This window comes from Cyclopterus lumpus, chromosome 22, assembly GCF_009769545.1.
Source record: "Cyclopterus lumpus isolate fCycLum1 chromosome 22, fCycLum1.pri, whole genome shotgun sequence".
Classification (NCBI taxonomy): domain Eukaryota; kingdom Metazoa; phylum Chordata; class Actinopteri; order Perciformes; family Cyclopteridae; genus Cyclopterus; species Cyclopterus lumpus.
In genome coordinates, this window is record NC_046987.1 from 9,213,517 (window position 1) to 9,229,562 (window position 16,046).

General features: G+C 44.1%; 1 protein-coding gene across 2 annotated transcripts in view; it reads right to left on the reverse strand.

Annotated features, from left to right (window-relative positions):
• The window catches only part of akt1 (v-akt murine thymoma viral oncogene homolog 1), a 28,414-nt gene extending 12,509 nt beyond the window's left edge, over positions 1 to 15,905 (reverse strand). Inside the window, exons 1-2 of one of the 2 annotated variants that reach the window (XM_034563242.1) lie at positions 15,646 to 15,905; positions 11,540 to 11,713 (exon numbers count right to left, since the gene is read on the reverse strand). Coding sequence is in view for 1 of the 2 variants with exons in the window: in XM_034563243.1 (XP_034419134.1) it covers positions 11,540 to 11,585 (46 nt within the window). In the remaining variant the exon portion in view is untranslated. The remainder of the gene's footprint in view (positions 1 to 11,539; positions 11,714 to 15,645) is intronic. The other variant, XM_034563243.1, reaches the window with a different exon arrangement.
• Positions 15,906 to 16,046: the final 141 nt, after the last annotated feature.

Below are 16,046 nucleotides of genomic sequence, written 5' to 3' on the forward strand. Positions count from 1 at the left end.
CTCGTTTTGCAAGCCTAAATAAGATCTGTGGAGTGAGCTACAGTTGTCTGGTAAGATCCCTTCTCTCCAACTCCATCTAACCCTTTTTATTTAGCCTGATCACCCAAACCAACACTGCCTGAAATTACATTGATTGATGCAATCTATCAAATGTTGCATAGCTAAAGAATCGGTGGAGTTAGGGTTTCCATATTTTAGTTAATGGTTTTATAAACCACAACCACCTCAATCACTTTGTAACACCCGCGTCATGTTTGCCAAAGCTTCAAATTGATTTACAAATAAAACTTTCCACAATTCCAATTTTCTGGACAACACCCATAACTTCCAGCCATGCGCGTGCGTCCCAATCACTTAGACACACTAGCATCACACAAATGAATCTCTCGTAGGAGACTAACTCAATTTATTCCGGTGATGCTTCAGGAAATGTTGCGCCAGATGTTGTGCAGACGAGGGAAAAAAAAATAGCTTACATACCATAACAAGGCAGCGGCACACAGTGGAGGGACTTGAATATTTATACAGGAAAAGTGTAATTTATTTTTAATTACGGAGCCACATATTAACCCCATGCAGAGCTGTAGCAAGCTGTCCTTAATTGCCCAATTTCCTCCAAAAACAGAAGTTTGGCGTGTGTGTGTGAGAGGGTGTTGAGTGTGTCAGTAGGGGGGAGGTGGGAGATCCGTCAATATGAGCTTCTGTTACCATCCTTCAAACCCACACCTCCTGACTGATGAAACTGATATCAGTCCGAAACAGTGCAGAACAAAAACAGCAGCTAGTAATGTCTCGACTGTTTAGTGTTCGTCCAGATAAAATATTTAAGGAGAGGATGAGAATGTAAAACACTGGCCGAATGCTACTTTTTAAGATTAGTAATTTTGGACACCCTCAAATTGATGAACTTCCTCTACCTGCTTCTATTCTACATCTTTCTTTTTTAATATTATGACATGAACAACAAACTAATAAAGACCAGGGTAGCGAATTCCCCCAATATTCAAGGGGGACACATGGACATGGGAACACAGGAATTAAAGTGCAATAAAACAAATCTTCGATTCAATCAAATATATAAAATCCAAAGGCTCTATAGACTAAACCAAGAAAGTGAAAAGTTATGTTGCCATTTTAACTTCCAGAAACTTTCTGGAGCCTTTGCAAAACCTAAATAGGACATTTTCCATATGTTTTTTCTCTGTCAACTTAAAAAGTGAGAAGGACAGGAACAGGAAATGTTGGAGAGGCACAGGCAGTCATTCTAGTTGACCTACAGCAGGATGAGGCCTTGTAATGCAGGCTGCCTTTGGCATCACCTTCCAGCAGAGCATCAAGCCATCTACCCCAAAAGCAAACATCCAAGTGTAAAAACACCTGATTTTACTACAAACTGGCAACCCATGGCACCGTTCACAACAGTAGGGAAACATCTGCCCCAATATCACAACATACTTAAGTCTTCAATCCACAGCAGATGTCCAATATGTTATTACATTGTTCTTCATGGCACAGGAGGTTTTTTTCTCTCTTTTGTTTTTGCAGAGTAAGTGTTTTTACACCAAACATGGCTCATTTAGAAAATAGCTTGACTTCAGATTCTCGACACCTTCCAACAAAGCTACTTGCACTAGATGTGCTGTCCTAATTAATAAAATACACACCGGCCGGAATCAGTTTAGTGGATTTCCCTCATGCCTGTTCAATGCAACACAATTACTGTGATGAGCAGTTTGTCCGTTTTAAACTACAAGCCTCAACAATCAACTTCCCATCAGTCAGCCCTGTCACATGCAAGTTGGTCTCCAGAGAATCCGCATGCATAGCGTTATTTATCATAGGCCTTCAAGAGAAGCAGACTCCCTACTTCAGCATAAAATCTAAATAATTAAAGCACAGAAAAGGTGCCAAGTAGGAGTACATGTAGTCATACAAGTATCAGAAGTGACTTAAACCAAGAGCCTGTTCAACGCAAACATAAGTTGCCTAAATCCTTTACACTGCAGCCAGAAAGTCTCCTGAGCCTTTCATACCATCCTTGTTTTCCTCAGCTGGGCCCCAGCTGGTGCCGCGTTCTGTGGTCAGGTTTTGGCTGACCCATATCCCCCAGCTAAAGTCCTTGCCAGCCCACAGTGAGGACAGTATGTGCACAATGCAGAAACAAAATAATCAGCCTCCTACCTGATACCAGACAAAAAAGGTACATGCTTGTCTGCCCGTGGAGACTAAACTTTCAGTGCAAAGTTTTAGTTTGGCCGAAGCAATGCAGCTTTTATACATTATAGTACTCAGATCCTGATGGGTAGAGAGTGGTGTTTATGTGTACGCATGCATGTGCTTGTGTGTAAATATATCTTCCTGTGGCACACTGCCCTGTGAGCAGTGAAAGGTTATTCGTTTTCAACAGATTACAACAACTTCCAGTTTTGGAAGGCTCTGATCTTGTCCTGCCAGCTCCACTGACGCACAGCACCCACCAGCAGTAGCATGGGTGGTCATACGTGACGCAGCAGCGCATGGCTTGTGTCAGCTAGCTAGACAATTCTCCGTCACTGAGGTGGCCTCGGCCACATGGGTGTCGGGAAGATGACAATGCCAGCTCACCATTCTCAGCCACTGAGCCTCTTTGAACAACTGTCACTCTCTTGAATTGTGTCGCTGTAATATTAAAAAGGACAAGACTGCACGGTCCACTGGGGGCGAGACCACAACAAAGCACACTTAAAAGGAAAACAAGCTCATGAAAATTTCCTGAGATTAATGACAGCTACTGTGATACTGTAACTGCAAAAAACTCTTCAATCAACACCGTTTTATGGTGGATGTAAATAAAAGGAAAATGTTTGAGAGGCTTTTGTCATCACTTACTACACTGACACGCATCTTTGACAAAACAAACAGAGATGCAACACCAAGAAATGAATCTGCGATGCACATCATTAATGCTCTTTCTAGACAGGAGGACACTGCAACTTCCTCGTCTGTGACCACAAACCTGGTCACATGACAACAGTGGAAGCAGCTCTATCCGGTTGTTTATGTGTGTGTGTGTGTGTGTGTGTGTGTGTGTGTGTGTGTGTGTGTGTGTGTGTGTGTGTGTGTACACACACCACTTTGTAGCGCAACGCCTCGCACACAGTCTGCGCTCGGAGCATAAACAACAAAGATGACCCTTGTCAGCTTCCTATTTACACCCATTTCCCCTTCTACTTTTATTCAGTTCTACTTTCCACACTGTGGCCTTTCTTAAGCCCTAACATGACGAGAAAGTGAAACCGACAGCTGTTAGGAGAGTAAATGTGGAAAAAGCATTATATTATATTTAAACTGTAATATAGACCAGCAAATAAATCGATCCCCATCCCTGCTTTCAATATTTTGAATGAATGACTTAACTTCAATGCTTCGGAGAGTAGCCCCCAAATACATCCTGTGTACAGTGAGGAACACAGTGCAGACTGCTGACAAAGGACAATGGGACTCATAACACTGGAGAGCCTTCTGCTATTAAGTCAGTCCATCATCACTGATGTAAACTAAACCCTTTTGATGTCAACACGTTCTTCAAAACAGGAAACTGGCCAACAGGCAGAATGACCAAAACCTAGATGAGATAAAACCGGTCTCACTGTAACTGCCGAGATACACAAGACACACTTCGCAGTGAGGAAATCCACTAACGATCTCAAAGCTTTTCTAATAAAAGTCAAGTGTGACAGCAGACATGTGGCTAAACTCAATCAAATTAGGAGACGGATTTGACACCAGATGAGAGATGAGAGAACTAGAGGGGATGAAAAAGCTACGCAGTGCACAAAGAGTTGTGCCTAGTGAAGTGGTAGTGAGACAGATCACTACATATGTTCCCCACATATGCAGGACTATGAGCGGGGGTGTGAGCTCAAGTGAAGTGTGTATGAGCCATGCGTACCGTGTGTGTGTGCATGGGAGGAGCTGTCAGGGCCTGATAGAGTGTCTTTACATGACAAGCAGCTGCTGAGGTCTGGGATGCGCGCTGGGCAAAGTGGAAAATAATGAACGAAGAACCGCTGCCAAACACAACAGAATTCATCTTTATTTGCCAACTGCTGCATGGCCCTGTGTGTGGACAGCTCCAGCCTGTCACTGCCACACCCTCAATACCCCAAACACACACATACAACAACAAGGTAGAGCCACAGCTGTACATTGTGGAGCATCATCTTGTTTTACAAATCATAACTCACTGTATGTCCGAAAAAAAAATATCCCAGTCAACTTTAACTTAAAACAAGGTAAACCTTTATCAACGATATCTCTTCAACATCTTTTAAAAGTTAATCAAAGTCAATCATATTGCAGCTGCTGAAATCATCAGAAGACTGTGTGCCACTTTACAAATCTTCAAGGACTTGCAAGAAAAACAGACCCACAGGGATTAAAATTTACATTCATGTTTTCTTATGACTCTGAAGCCATTTGCAGTTCAACTTTGGCTGATGATGCCTGAACAGTAAGGGCTGGCTAGGCAGACTCATTGAGGGGTCAATAAATAAAAGAAAGAATAAATTGTGGAAGGCTTTAGACAGAAGGGGGAGAGAAAGAGTGACAGAGGTTAGTGAGGAGCGTCCTGTTCTGTCTGTCTCTAAGTGACAACGACAGGAATGTTGAGGTCCCAGCTGCTGTGGCTTGTTGGCTTTTAATAAGACACATCATGCAGCATTCATCGTGCGGCCCCCAAAAGGAGAGGCCAGAGTGTCCTTACAATGTGTCCAAACTAACTGCTCCGTTGCACGTCACCCCTTTCTCTACGCCTGTTCTATCCTATTTCTTTTCTACTTCAAAAGGAATTTAATCAAATTTAAAGAACAACGATATAAATAAAGAGGCCCACCTTAATCATTTACCACTAGATAAACTATGCACACACACGACATGTGACTGAATGTAAGCACTGACACACAGTGTGAACCAAGGGAGGGTCAGACAAAATGAGCCTCTCAGTGCCCACACCCAGTGGTTGGACTTCCTGAAGGGGCTGCTGTTGGGTTTTGTCCCCGTCTGGCCATTCATGGCTTGGGGATGGAAGGGAGAGAGCCAGTGGTAACTGCATGAACTGTGCATGTGTATGCGTTTGAGTGGTGAGAATCGGATGAGAAGGGGGGGTAGGCGGAGGTTGAGGATTAGGGAATTAGAACTCCAAAAGCGAGGGAGGAGGAGGGAGCGGGCTGCGCCTTTTGTTGGTTTTTCCTCAGCCACCCCCGCCATCCCTTCGGCCCTTTTCTGCCGGGTTCTGCCTGTAGGCTGCAGCTGCGGCCTGCCATCCTGTGCCCTGCATCTCAATGAGCCACAGGCCGCCCGCTCCAGAGGAGTTGGGGCTCCCTGATGCAGGGGTCACCACTGAGCCCCAGCAACCACAAACTCCGCCCCACACCATCCGCTGCTCTGAGCCGCAGAGCTCTGGGCTGGGCTTCTCGTGCTGCCTGGACACCCATCTCCCCATTTGCCTCCCTCACTGTGACCATATAAGGAAGCACCAGGCTCATATGCCATCCTAAACTGTCCAGGAGTATGGGCTCCTACATTTTTTGCCCTTCTCTTTATGTCTTCCTGACATCCCCCTCCTCTCCAAACCTCTTTTGTTCGCCCCTCTCTCTCTCCCATGCAGCTGGATGGGGGACTCCATTGCCAAGGCTTTGGCAGCAGCATCAACAGGTTGCGGGAAAGCGCCACCCTGGCCTCCAATGTAGCCCTCTCTGTCTCGTCCCCTTATCCCTCTCTTTCTCTCTGTCACTGCGGTTGCCGCCGCTACCCCAACAGGAAAAAAATAAAAAAAGCACGGGGGATGGGGGTTGTGCGATGGAGGCTGCCCTTCTTTCTCACGCTCGTAAGAAAGCCCTCACTTCTTCTCCGTGGTGAGTGACACCTGCTGATTACCATAGAGACACTGTGGGAAGTTCCCCCCTGCCATACTGGGGCTGAGATTTGCCCCCTCTCCCTGGGTAAACAAGCAGTCCATGGATTAGTTAACTGGGTTACTGCATGGCAAACAAATAAACACACATTATTTAGAGCAAATTAGTGCCAATGAACTCTCAATGACCAGTGTAAGATCAAATACCCTCAAACAATCAAGGAGTTACTCCAGAGGATGCATTTTTTTTTCTAGAGACAGCTGTGGAAAATGTAATACTAAAAAGTATGATAAACCTTTCTGTAAGGCCCCTGAATAACTTGTAAAATATGTTCAGAGTAACACAATAAGCTGATTCTGAGGATGTAAGGACATATCTGAGCATACGGTCAACTGCAGACAGCTGAGCATCCCCATTATCTCTCGTCTCCCCTACCCTCCCTAAACTGGAGAGAGGTACCAGTGATGTGATTGATGTCGGAGACTGGGAGCTTTTTGCTGGTCCATAACCGCTTCCGCCATGGGTCTGAGTTGTCAGCAGGGTCATTATCCTAGCAACAGGATGGTGGAGCTGTGGGTGAGGAGTGTGCACTGGAAATCGGAGGACCAAGAGGGGGTGAGCTGGTGGGGGCGGACAGAGGCAGAGAGAAAAGGGGGGATTTAGAAGAGATAAGGAGAAGAGGAAGAATGTGGGATTAAGAAAGGAAGAGTACAAGAGGAAGGACAGATAAGAAAGCGAGGAAACAACCGAGACAAAGAAAGAAAGAGTGTAACAGACACAGAGTGCGCTGCCGAACACCACAGTTGTGGCGAGCAGGCGGACTTTACACAGCAAAGTAAGCACACAGCGGGCTTGTCGTGAGAGGAGGCGAGCGGTGGAGGTGCCACCTCCCTCAGCCTCCTGGTCCCCCCACCATGCCAGCCTGTCTGTCGACAGCTGCACCTCAGTAATTTACTTCTCTACACCACATTTAGCAGAAGACTGCTTCCCATTACCCTGAGCAGGGGGTCCGCAGTGACGGCCAGACACCCGGCCAGCGCGCTGGCTTCCTGGTGTGACACCCTCTGCTGATGGACACCGCCTACAGGGGCTCTTTCCCTAGACCGGCCTGGCACTTCGGCTGGTGATCAACTTGGTAGTGTCAGGATATCAAATTATCAAAACTTGAGTTATCTGTCGTTTAGTTCATTGCAAAACGTTGTTCAAAGTTATGAATGCTACATCTATTAGTTTAAGTAAAACCACTAAATTACCCATCATCACAGAATGATATCCCCTAGTTTACTTAGTTTTGCCGCATTATCTTTTCCTTAGTTTCTATGATTTATTTTCCACACACATTGACCTTCCATGATTGTTCACTGGTTATAATAAATATTGTAGGAATCTTAAATCTTCTACTATAAATTATATATTTTGTAATAACTTGTTAGAGAGAATTGCTGTATAAATTATGAAAAATACACTGGTGTACTCAGCAAATTGCTGATGAAACATTGGCTGTATTATTTGTGATTTTTCAATACTTAATACTTAGTGGCCATCAACCAGTTAAAAAAAATAACAGAAGCCTCTTTAATTTGTACTGAACAAATGGAGATACACAATAAGTTTAATTATGTATATAACTTTAAACTATATAAATAATCAAATTACATTACTTAAGTAAGTAGTAGAGCATTGCATAACTTCTAATTAAGGTAACTTTATTACCATGACATATTATCCACAAGCTTCAAGATAAAGATTTTGGAAACCACTTAAAAAAGACTTAATAACTTTATGTACACTCGAGACTTGTTTGTTATGTGTAAAAGCCTCATAGCATAGGCGTATATTTGCAAATTGCTCCAGTTCTGCAGTACTTATGGTGTGCGTTTGTGTGTGTGTGTTGCAGCAGTGTGTGGCCCATGACAGCCATAATGAGGGGATGTGTAGGAGCAGCAGACCTGGCAGCCAGTCAGCATTGCAGCATCATGAGACATTCTTAATCAGGTGGGCCTGCTCCTTTGAAGAGCATTTAGCTGTGCAGGGAGAACCACATTCCCTTACTGAGATCACAAATGTAGAGAAAGAATTAATTGTAAAAAAAAAAAAAAAAATGCTGGCTGAATTAGACGCCTGTTCACCAGATGCATCAAACAGATATGCAAAAGATGAAGAAAAAATAAAAAGGTTTGGACCCTTACCACTGTGTCTGGTGTTTCACAAAACCCATGCATACGTTTTTCCCTATGTCTCTCCGCTTTTCATTCCCACTCTGCGTCTCATGCAATTTCCTGGACCACCAACAAGGTCTCGCAGAGAGGAGCAGCTCATGGCCGCCCTTCAGCCGCATGACCAGCAAAGGACCCAATCAGCTGATGAGCTCCGAACCACGAGAGGGTCTGTGTGGCATGTCGCACACAACATCCATCCACTCTCCTGAGGCCGACTGGGTCACTGAGCAATGTTCTGGGAACATCACAAATAACGCTGCTCAACTTCTGTCTCACTCTCTCTTTATGTTTCCCTCGCTATCTCTACTGTTGTGCCCTCTGTCTTTCCTCCCTCTCTCACCCCACCCCTCCTCATGAGTCGGAGCCAGCTGAGCGTGATACCCAAATCCAACAGTTGTTGCGGCCTTCGTTAGCCTAACGAAGGGGCCGACTCTTTATACTTGTCAGGGAGCAAATGAGTCAAACAAACAAGGGCCAGGGAAGAAGGGAGGACAAGCGAGCCCTGTTCTGTTGAGCTTGACTGGGTTCTTGGCCGCAGCACTTCCCTGGAAACTAGGGAACCCACAATCTGCCTCTTTGATGTCTGATGATGCTCTGGCTTTGATGGAAACTTTGGAAAAACACACTTGCAAAAAGGAATAACATGCTGCTCGGTCTCTGTGGCCACTAGAGGCCGTAGGCACATTCAAAGTGTGTGGGTGCACTCTGTGAAGGATCTAAAAGGGAAGTACCATTTGGGGACGCATAACAACTGGTTATAATAGTAACAAAGTTACAGTGTTTTAGCAAGCCTGTACTTGTGATGCAGTCTGTGCATAAGGGCACTGGGTAACGTCCTGCTGGCAGTGTAACTTTTAAATAAATATGCTTCACACTGTCCACACACTCAAACATTTGTATGTCCAGACGCACGTACAAATTACTCCCGTCCTACTCGGCTGCTTTGTCTTGCATTCCAAAACTGTCCTTCCAAAACAGACAGCCGAGATAACAGTCACAACAACACATCCGAGGCAGTGTCACCGATCCAGACACATTACTGCAGCACAAGGCTTAGGGAGAAAGTCTGAAGGTGTGTCCTTCAGAATGAGATCATTTCACTGAGCACAATGCCTGCTCTACTTTCATTTAGGAGCCTCAACAGAGTTTACACATGCATGCTGAACATGAATAATCGGAGTGAGTGACATAGATGTGCACAGGAGCTGTCCAAGCTGCTGTGCATGTAACTGACCCATTATTAAATCCATTCACCATGTAGCACCATTAAATGGGCAATATCGGAGGAAAAGGCCACATTTTAACCGTACCTTCTTTTGCCGAGTCCAATATGAATGTAGCTGGTGTCCATGGAACACACACACAATGTTGATGGAAATATGGAGGGCTATCTTTTGTAAAACATTAAATTGTTGTTTTGAGTGCACACATGGGAGTAATGAGCATGCTCAACGCACTTGGAAGCAGTATAAGCCATTTATTATTACGCCCACATGGAGATGTGAGTCACTTGGGTGGCGCCACCACACAATAAAGCTACACTCAAGGTGCAACATGGGATGATGGTGGTTGAGCGGGGGCTTCCTGGCTGAGGTGATGGACAGCAAGACAGGGCTACGACAGGTTCACCTTCTGTGCAGTGGCTCTGGGGCAAAGACTGCATGACAGTGACGCGACACTAAAAGCCTTCCTGTCAAGGAGGCAGGTGGACGCTCTCCAATCAAAACACAGAGGCTCTGGTTGACATTTCACAGGGCACAGCTGCTGGGCTGTGACAGCATGCCAACTCACTATTCCTGAAGGGTTGTTTGTTTAGTGTGTGTGCGTGTGTGTGTGTGTGTGTGTGTGGTTCAATGCTATAACTCTGTGTGTGTCTCCTGCCACACGTTACTCTACTAGTCACTATTTGACTACTCTTCCAGTTACATTTTACACTTGCTCTCCATTAGTACTCGTCAGTACTGGAGAAGTTATGAAAATAAATGACTACGACAGTTTTGTGGCACAAACAATATACAGAGAAAGGAACTAACACAAGGAAATAACTGAGTATACTGATTTACAGAATGAAGGACACTTCTGACTTTTGGCTGTCATGCCAAAGAAAGTACAGTCTTGTTTTTTCCCCTCAAGGAGACACAAATACGCAGTTTTCCCCTGAAGCCTCCGACGCATGTCAGAAAGCTACGTAATTATATATACATTTTGCTTTATCAAATATTATAAAGAGCTGTAGGAAATCCTTTTTTGTGGCTTGGATATAACTATATTATTGTCATCTACTTCCCAACTACTCAACAGAGCATCTGCAAATGGAACACTAATAGCATGCAACGTTTTATCCTTTTACTCAATGAAGGACCAGGGTGTGTCTGCCTGAGACCAATTGAGCCGAACCAATTCTTTCCTAAAACAACAGCATGTTATGCTCCTAGCCCAAGCCTTGAGGGGGAATGGGCACACTAGAGCGGCACACTATCCACCCCCCCACCCAAGACTCCCAGGAACTCTCCTTGTGACCTGCTCCCACCACCTTATCCACTGAGACAGTCTTTCCTCTTTTCCATTAAAAGCCTCATTCCTTGGCACTGAGCCTAGGAGCCTTCAATGGTTTTGGAGAAGTTCCTTATCCTATTTTGCCCCTGGAGGTGTAGGTGGTTGTAGAGTGGGCTCCTTAAGACAGCTGCAGTTTGAAGGCAGAGTTATTATGCACACATAAAGCTGCTCAAAGCCAGCAGATATGTGAGGAATGCTTCTTCATCCAAACAACAGGACTCACACCCAACACAGAGCCATGCCACGCCACATAGCACTGTCAGAGCAGCTAAATGGGGCCCACCAGGGACTCTGCAACTGCATGGCTCTTTACATTAGATCTTGCGTAAATCCTGTTTAAATGCCGTGATCAATCACCCTGCATATATGTCATTCTGTTCAGGCAATTCTGCAGCATTAACAATCTGTCAATAGTGCACCATAGTAAAGTCTTGCTAATCCAAGTACCTCAGGAATGAAGATAATGTGGATTCGGGAAATACTTGAACCATTCAAGTAAAAATAAACAACTGTAAAGCATACACCATTTATGCCCCAAAACGCAATGTAGTTATGAGTACATAAAAACTGCCATGTGCATGTATCCATGAAACAAAGTACTTATTTTGCAGTTTAAAAAGGTATATTCATGCATCAACAAGGGATTTGGAAATATTTGCATATTCTTTCTTTGACAGCTTGGTTAACAGGCAACTTTGCACAATTGGGGTTTCTAGTACATGAGGTGATGAACTACAGTTGCAAAAGAAAACACAAAAGAAACCATGCAGTGCAATCTGTGGAGTTGCATTTGAAACTATCTGAATAAAAAATTAAACTCTTTACAAATAGAATCAAACTATAAAGTACACACTTTATATTTGCATTTACCTCTTTTATGCAGCCATCCCTCCTTGACAATCACCACATTGGTCATGCTGGTGGGCAGGGTGGAGGATCCAGGTTTCCCGCAGGGAGAGACACAGTTTTCCTTCACTCAGCCCTGTGCAAGAGCCTGGAGACGAGATTCTGGGGTTTACAGCTGCCCTTCTCAATGGTGGTTACCTATTAGTTAAATAAAAAGAAAAATTAGCCCCATATTGAGGTAAAAGAGTTTTCCACGTCTGAATATTAACCCTCAGGTCAACATAATAGAGGAGAGGCAGTGGAATCGAGAGGACCGTAGTTTGTTATGGCCCAGTTAGCTGAGGTTGTGCTCAAACCACAGCGTAGTCCCTTTCATAGGGAACCTGCAACATTGCAAGATTCAAATATCTATGTATGGCCGTGGTTTTGGCGTTCACAATAAAGTCTCCCCCTATTGGAAAAGGTCATGCTGTTCACATGCTACCATTCCTGGTGGTTTTTTTTCTACTCAATACCAGAAGAGCAATTCTGACACAGGCTGCCTAAACTAATTAAACAGTTGTAAAGATTTACTACAAAAATGGATTTCCCCCCACAGTTGCATGAATACTATAGCACACTTTGTCTGCTAATGAAGTTAATGTGATATAATCAAAAGCTCTGGAACAGCTACTAAATGGGCCTCGAGGTGAGGTTGTGAGGTGAAGGTGCACTGTATGTGTTTGTCTTCACACCTGACCAGTTGTGGAAGCATTACAAAAATGTTACTAGGTCCTGGCAAGACAAACTGCCAGGCTGATGTTTACAAATTATATTATATTATATTATATTCACACATGAAACTGCTGTCAACTTTTACATAGAAAAATGTGACACCAGTTGTAAAATATGTAACGGTCTTCAGAAAGATGTATAAGTAAACAGGTGGAGCTTAAAAACTAAATATGGGTCAAATATAAAAGATACAACAATGATCTCACCATGCATGATAGAAAACAGGAGAAGACTGTATAAAATAAACTGAATTTGTGTTTTCTGATAAAAGGAAATGAATTATAATCACAGACTTATCGGTTATTCATCAACATCGTATGAAAAAACCTGCAGGCCATCTTAACCAAACACGTGACCTTTTGATTCATTCAGTACTTCTTTTTATTACATAAAAACTGCTTTGAACACAGGCCAGTAACAAAAGAATGATCAATTACCATGCTTGTTCACACAAATGTCACATACTGCACCAGGCAATCTCTGACCATCAACTGAATTCAATTTGCCTGCTGCTGCTCAGTAAGGCCATCAAAAGAGAGTTCTGTTTGAGTGGCCTCATCTAGCTTACTGGTGAGGACAACAACAGGAAGTGGATGTGACTATTGACAGACTTTGAGTCATATCAGTACAGCCCCAGGCTTGAATACATCTGAATGTGCGATCAACACGCCTTTTACTGCCCATTCGGCTCGCTTCCATCAATGAGCCAAAGTGAGTTTGTGAAAGCACAGTTTATTTTTGCTCAGTGTTTGTGTTTATTGCACTGGGGTTGTGGTGCTTGTGTCACACAGTCAATGTTGGGAGGATCTTGGAGCGGGATTTGAAAAAGCACACTAAGTGCTATTCAAACTTGGAATCACACAAACCGTTGGATCTCTCCGGCATCTTAGTGTGTACTCTGTGACACAGGCACGCACACATTATGTACACATTGGGATACATCACACAAACAAACTTGTGCGCACACACCACAGCCAAAAAAGCAAAACATGCACAAGACCGGCTCTGGAGCCACAACAGAGCGCTGCTGTTTTAATGGGAGCGACCTGTTGCTATTGCGGCCTGTGTGGAAAAGCTGGGCTGCTGCCAGCGCTGCAGCTAGCAGCCACTGAATGAACCCAGTACCCTGACAGTGGGTCACATGGTCCTCCGGCCTCTGGGCCACCGCCTGCCTGCCCTGCTGTCAGTGCAGCTTTCAATCATTCATCTTTTTGGCTCTGGCACTAGGGGCCATCCCATTCAATGCAAATCATTCTCATGCAGCAAAGATGCCACACACCGAGTCTCTCACTGGGCCACAGAGGACAGTCCCGTGTGTTTACGGCAGGAAGCCGAACATTAGGCCAACATCACCGCCACGCTACTTCCTTCATCACAGATCGATACAAATCTGTTTTTGCTCTATTTTCTACTGCTGCAGCTTGGGTAAACAAGAGCATCAGCAGCTGATTTACGTTTACAATGTTAGAACATTACACTCAAATATTTCAAATGAAACAACAAAATGAGAACATCGAATATGCTCACCCGCTGCTGGAAAACAGCTCCTGAAGCGACACTTTTTTTTTTGTTCAATGCCATAATGAAACCAGTACGATCTACTTCACATTGCCAAGTTCCTCAATCAAGTTCTCTGAAAACACATCACTAATGATAAGAATAGTGGGTAGGTGAAGCTGAATACCAAACCACAGCTACTGTAATCTTGAAAGCTTCATAGATGACATAAACAGCAGCCCCTTTATGACTCATGTAGAAAATGTATTTTCATGCTGCTGAGGCAATAGATGAACTACATTAATAATGGACCAATAAGATGAATTTATTCAAATATATACCAAATGCAACAACCTTTTTTTATCCTTCAAAAGAAATGTCCTGGTATATTTGGTTTGTTGCAAACCAAATAACCTGGCTGTTAATGTGAGTAACCAGTAAACAAGACGAATGAAGAAGAAAAGTATGTTAGGCAACAGTGTTCTCAGTTTGTGACACAGAAAGCCGTCATGTGATGCTGATGGTTGGTTACCATCATTAGAAGCGTATCCTTCTCAGAGATAATACATCTAAACTCCTGTGGCACACAATAAGTTTGCCTGTGTACAAGGGCACAATTTCAAGGAGCATTCCCCAGATTCTGCATGCAACTGGTGGCACATTTGCTTCAACGGGGCTGCGAGGGGATTGGGTGGGATGTAACTGGTATTTTCCAAATGGAACAGGGAGAGCCACTGGCTGCATCATTGCGTCCACTTGTTGCGTCTTCCCCAGTCACATCCCAAGTACCCCTGCATAGACACACTGGACAGACAGTCTTAGCCAGGGGACAATGTGCTCAGACCATACACACAAGTGACCTCTGGGAGGCAAAATGACAGTAACATAGTTTGAGTGAAGTTTATCTCAATCTCAAGTTGGACATTTAAGCTTTGCGTCTTCCATGACCAGTAAAATGGTGCTGCTCAGATGTCTGGCTGAAAAACAATCATTTTGACTCCCATCACATCAGTAACGTTTTGCTGCATATCACAGACGCTTCAAAAATAAAACTTCTTGACTAGATTTCTGTAGTAAACAGTGATTTAGTGAAGAAATACATGACTGTCATCATTGTAGATGGGATGTCAACAGTGGAGACAGTAAAACACCAAAAACAACTACCCACATGCATTTTGCAATTATACTGATTACAAGGGAGGAAAATATGAATATCACTCCATTATACCTTTCCTGTTCCCGGGTGAGCTAACTGTGGACGTAAAGGGACCAATATTGAGAACCACTACAAGGTAGCATCTATTCACAACAAAGATGTACGACGTTGTATCCCTGGACGTGAATGCACCAATGGTACAACAGAACAGCAACAAGCTAGCAAAGCTAACAAGTAACTGTGCAATTATGGTCTGGCCGTACATTTCTCACTCAAACAAGTAAACAAACGCAGTGGTGGTTCATAACAATGAATGAGCTACTCTCTTGTTGAGCTCATTTGTTTTCATTTGCCTCCTGGGCCATAAAGTACCAGCGAAAACAACTTTCTCGTAGAGGTGAACCGTTTAAAGTAACATGACTGCAGATATTTTTGCCTGAGGGCTGTGTCTCAAAAGTGGTAATTGTCCAACAAATAATGGTTAACTGAAGACAACCTCGCTGTTTGTAGAAAAATAACAACGCATTATATGCTAAGACGTTTACACGCCCTTGACTTTACAGCTACATAACTTCAACAGCGTAGTGAAGTCAGGAAAGTACCTCATTTCAGGTTTGCATGTAGCGATAGAAAGGATATGGGGCCTAGCAGGGCAGCTTGGGTGAGAATAACCGCATCCCATGTAAGTACAATGGGGACCTACCCTGTCTAGCTGTCGATCTCTTGTAGTTAACCATGCGAAGGAAACGCGGACATTTACCTGGACAGGAATTCAACAATGTGTCCGTCTCATAATAGTGAGCTGTTTCGGCGGTATATTAAGTTGATAAGTCCTTCAACAATCTGGACAAAAGTGCTCTCATTTACTCCGTTTCTTTGCCTTTCTTCCACTACACCTCCCAAACGCGCTGTCTGCAATGCCTGTGTGGCAGCCTGCTCTCCCGGGTCCTAGAGCCGACCCTTTATGTGTCCCACTCATAGGAGGAGTGGTAGGCTGTCAGCCGTCCCATTGAACAAAACTGCAATGTTTCTACAGGGGCTTATTCGGGGCTGCGTGGCCTTGCTGAACTCTGCGGAGTATTATCTGTGGCGTTGTTTAAAAAA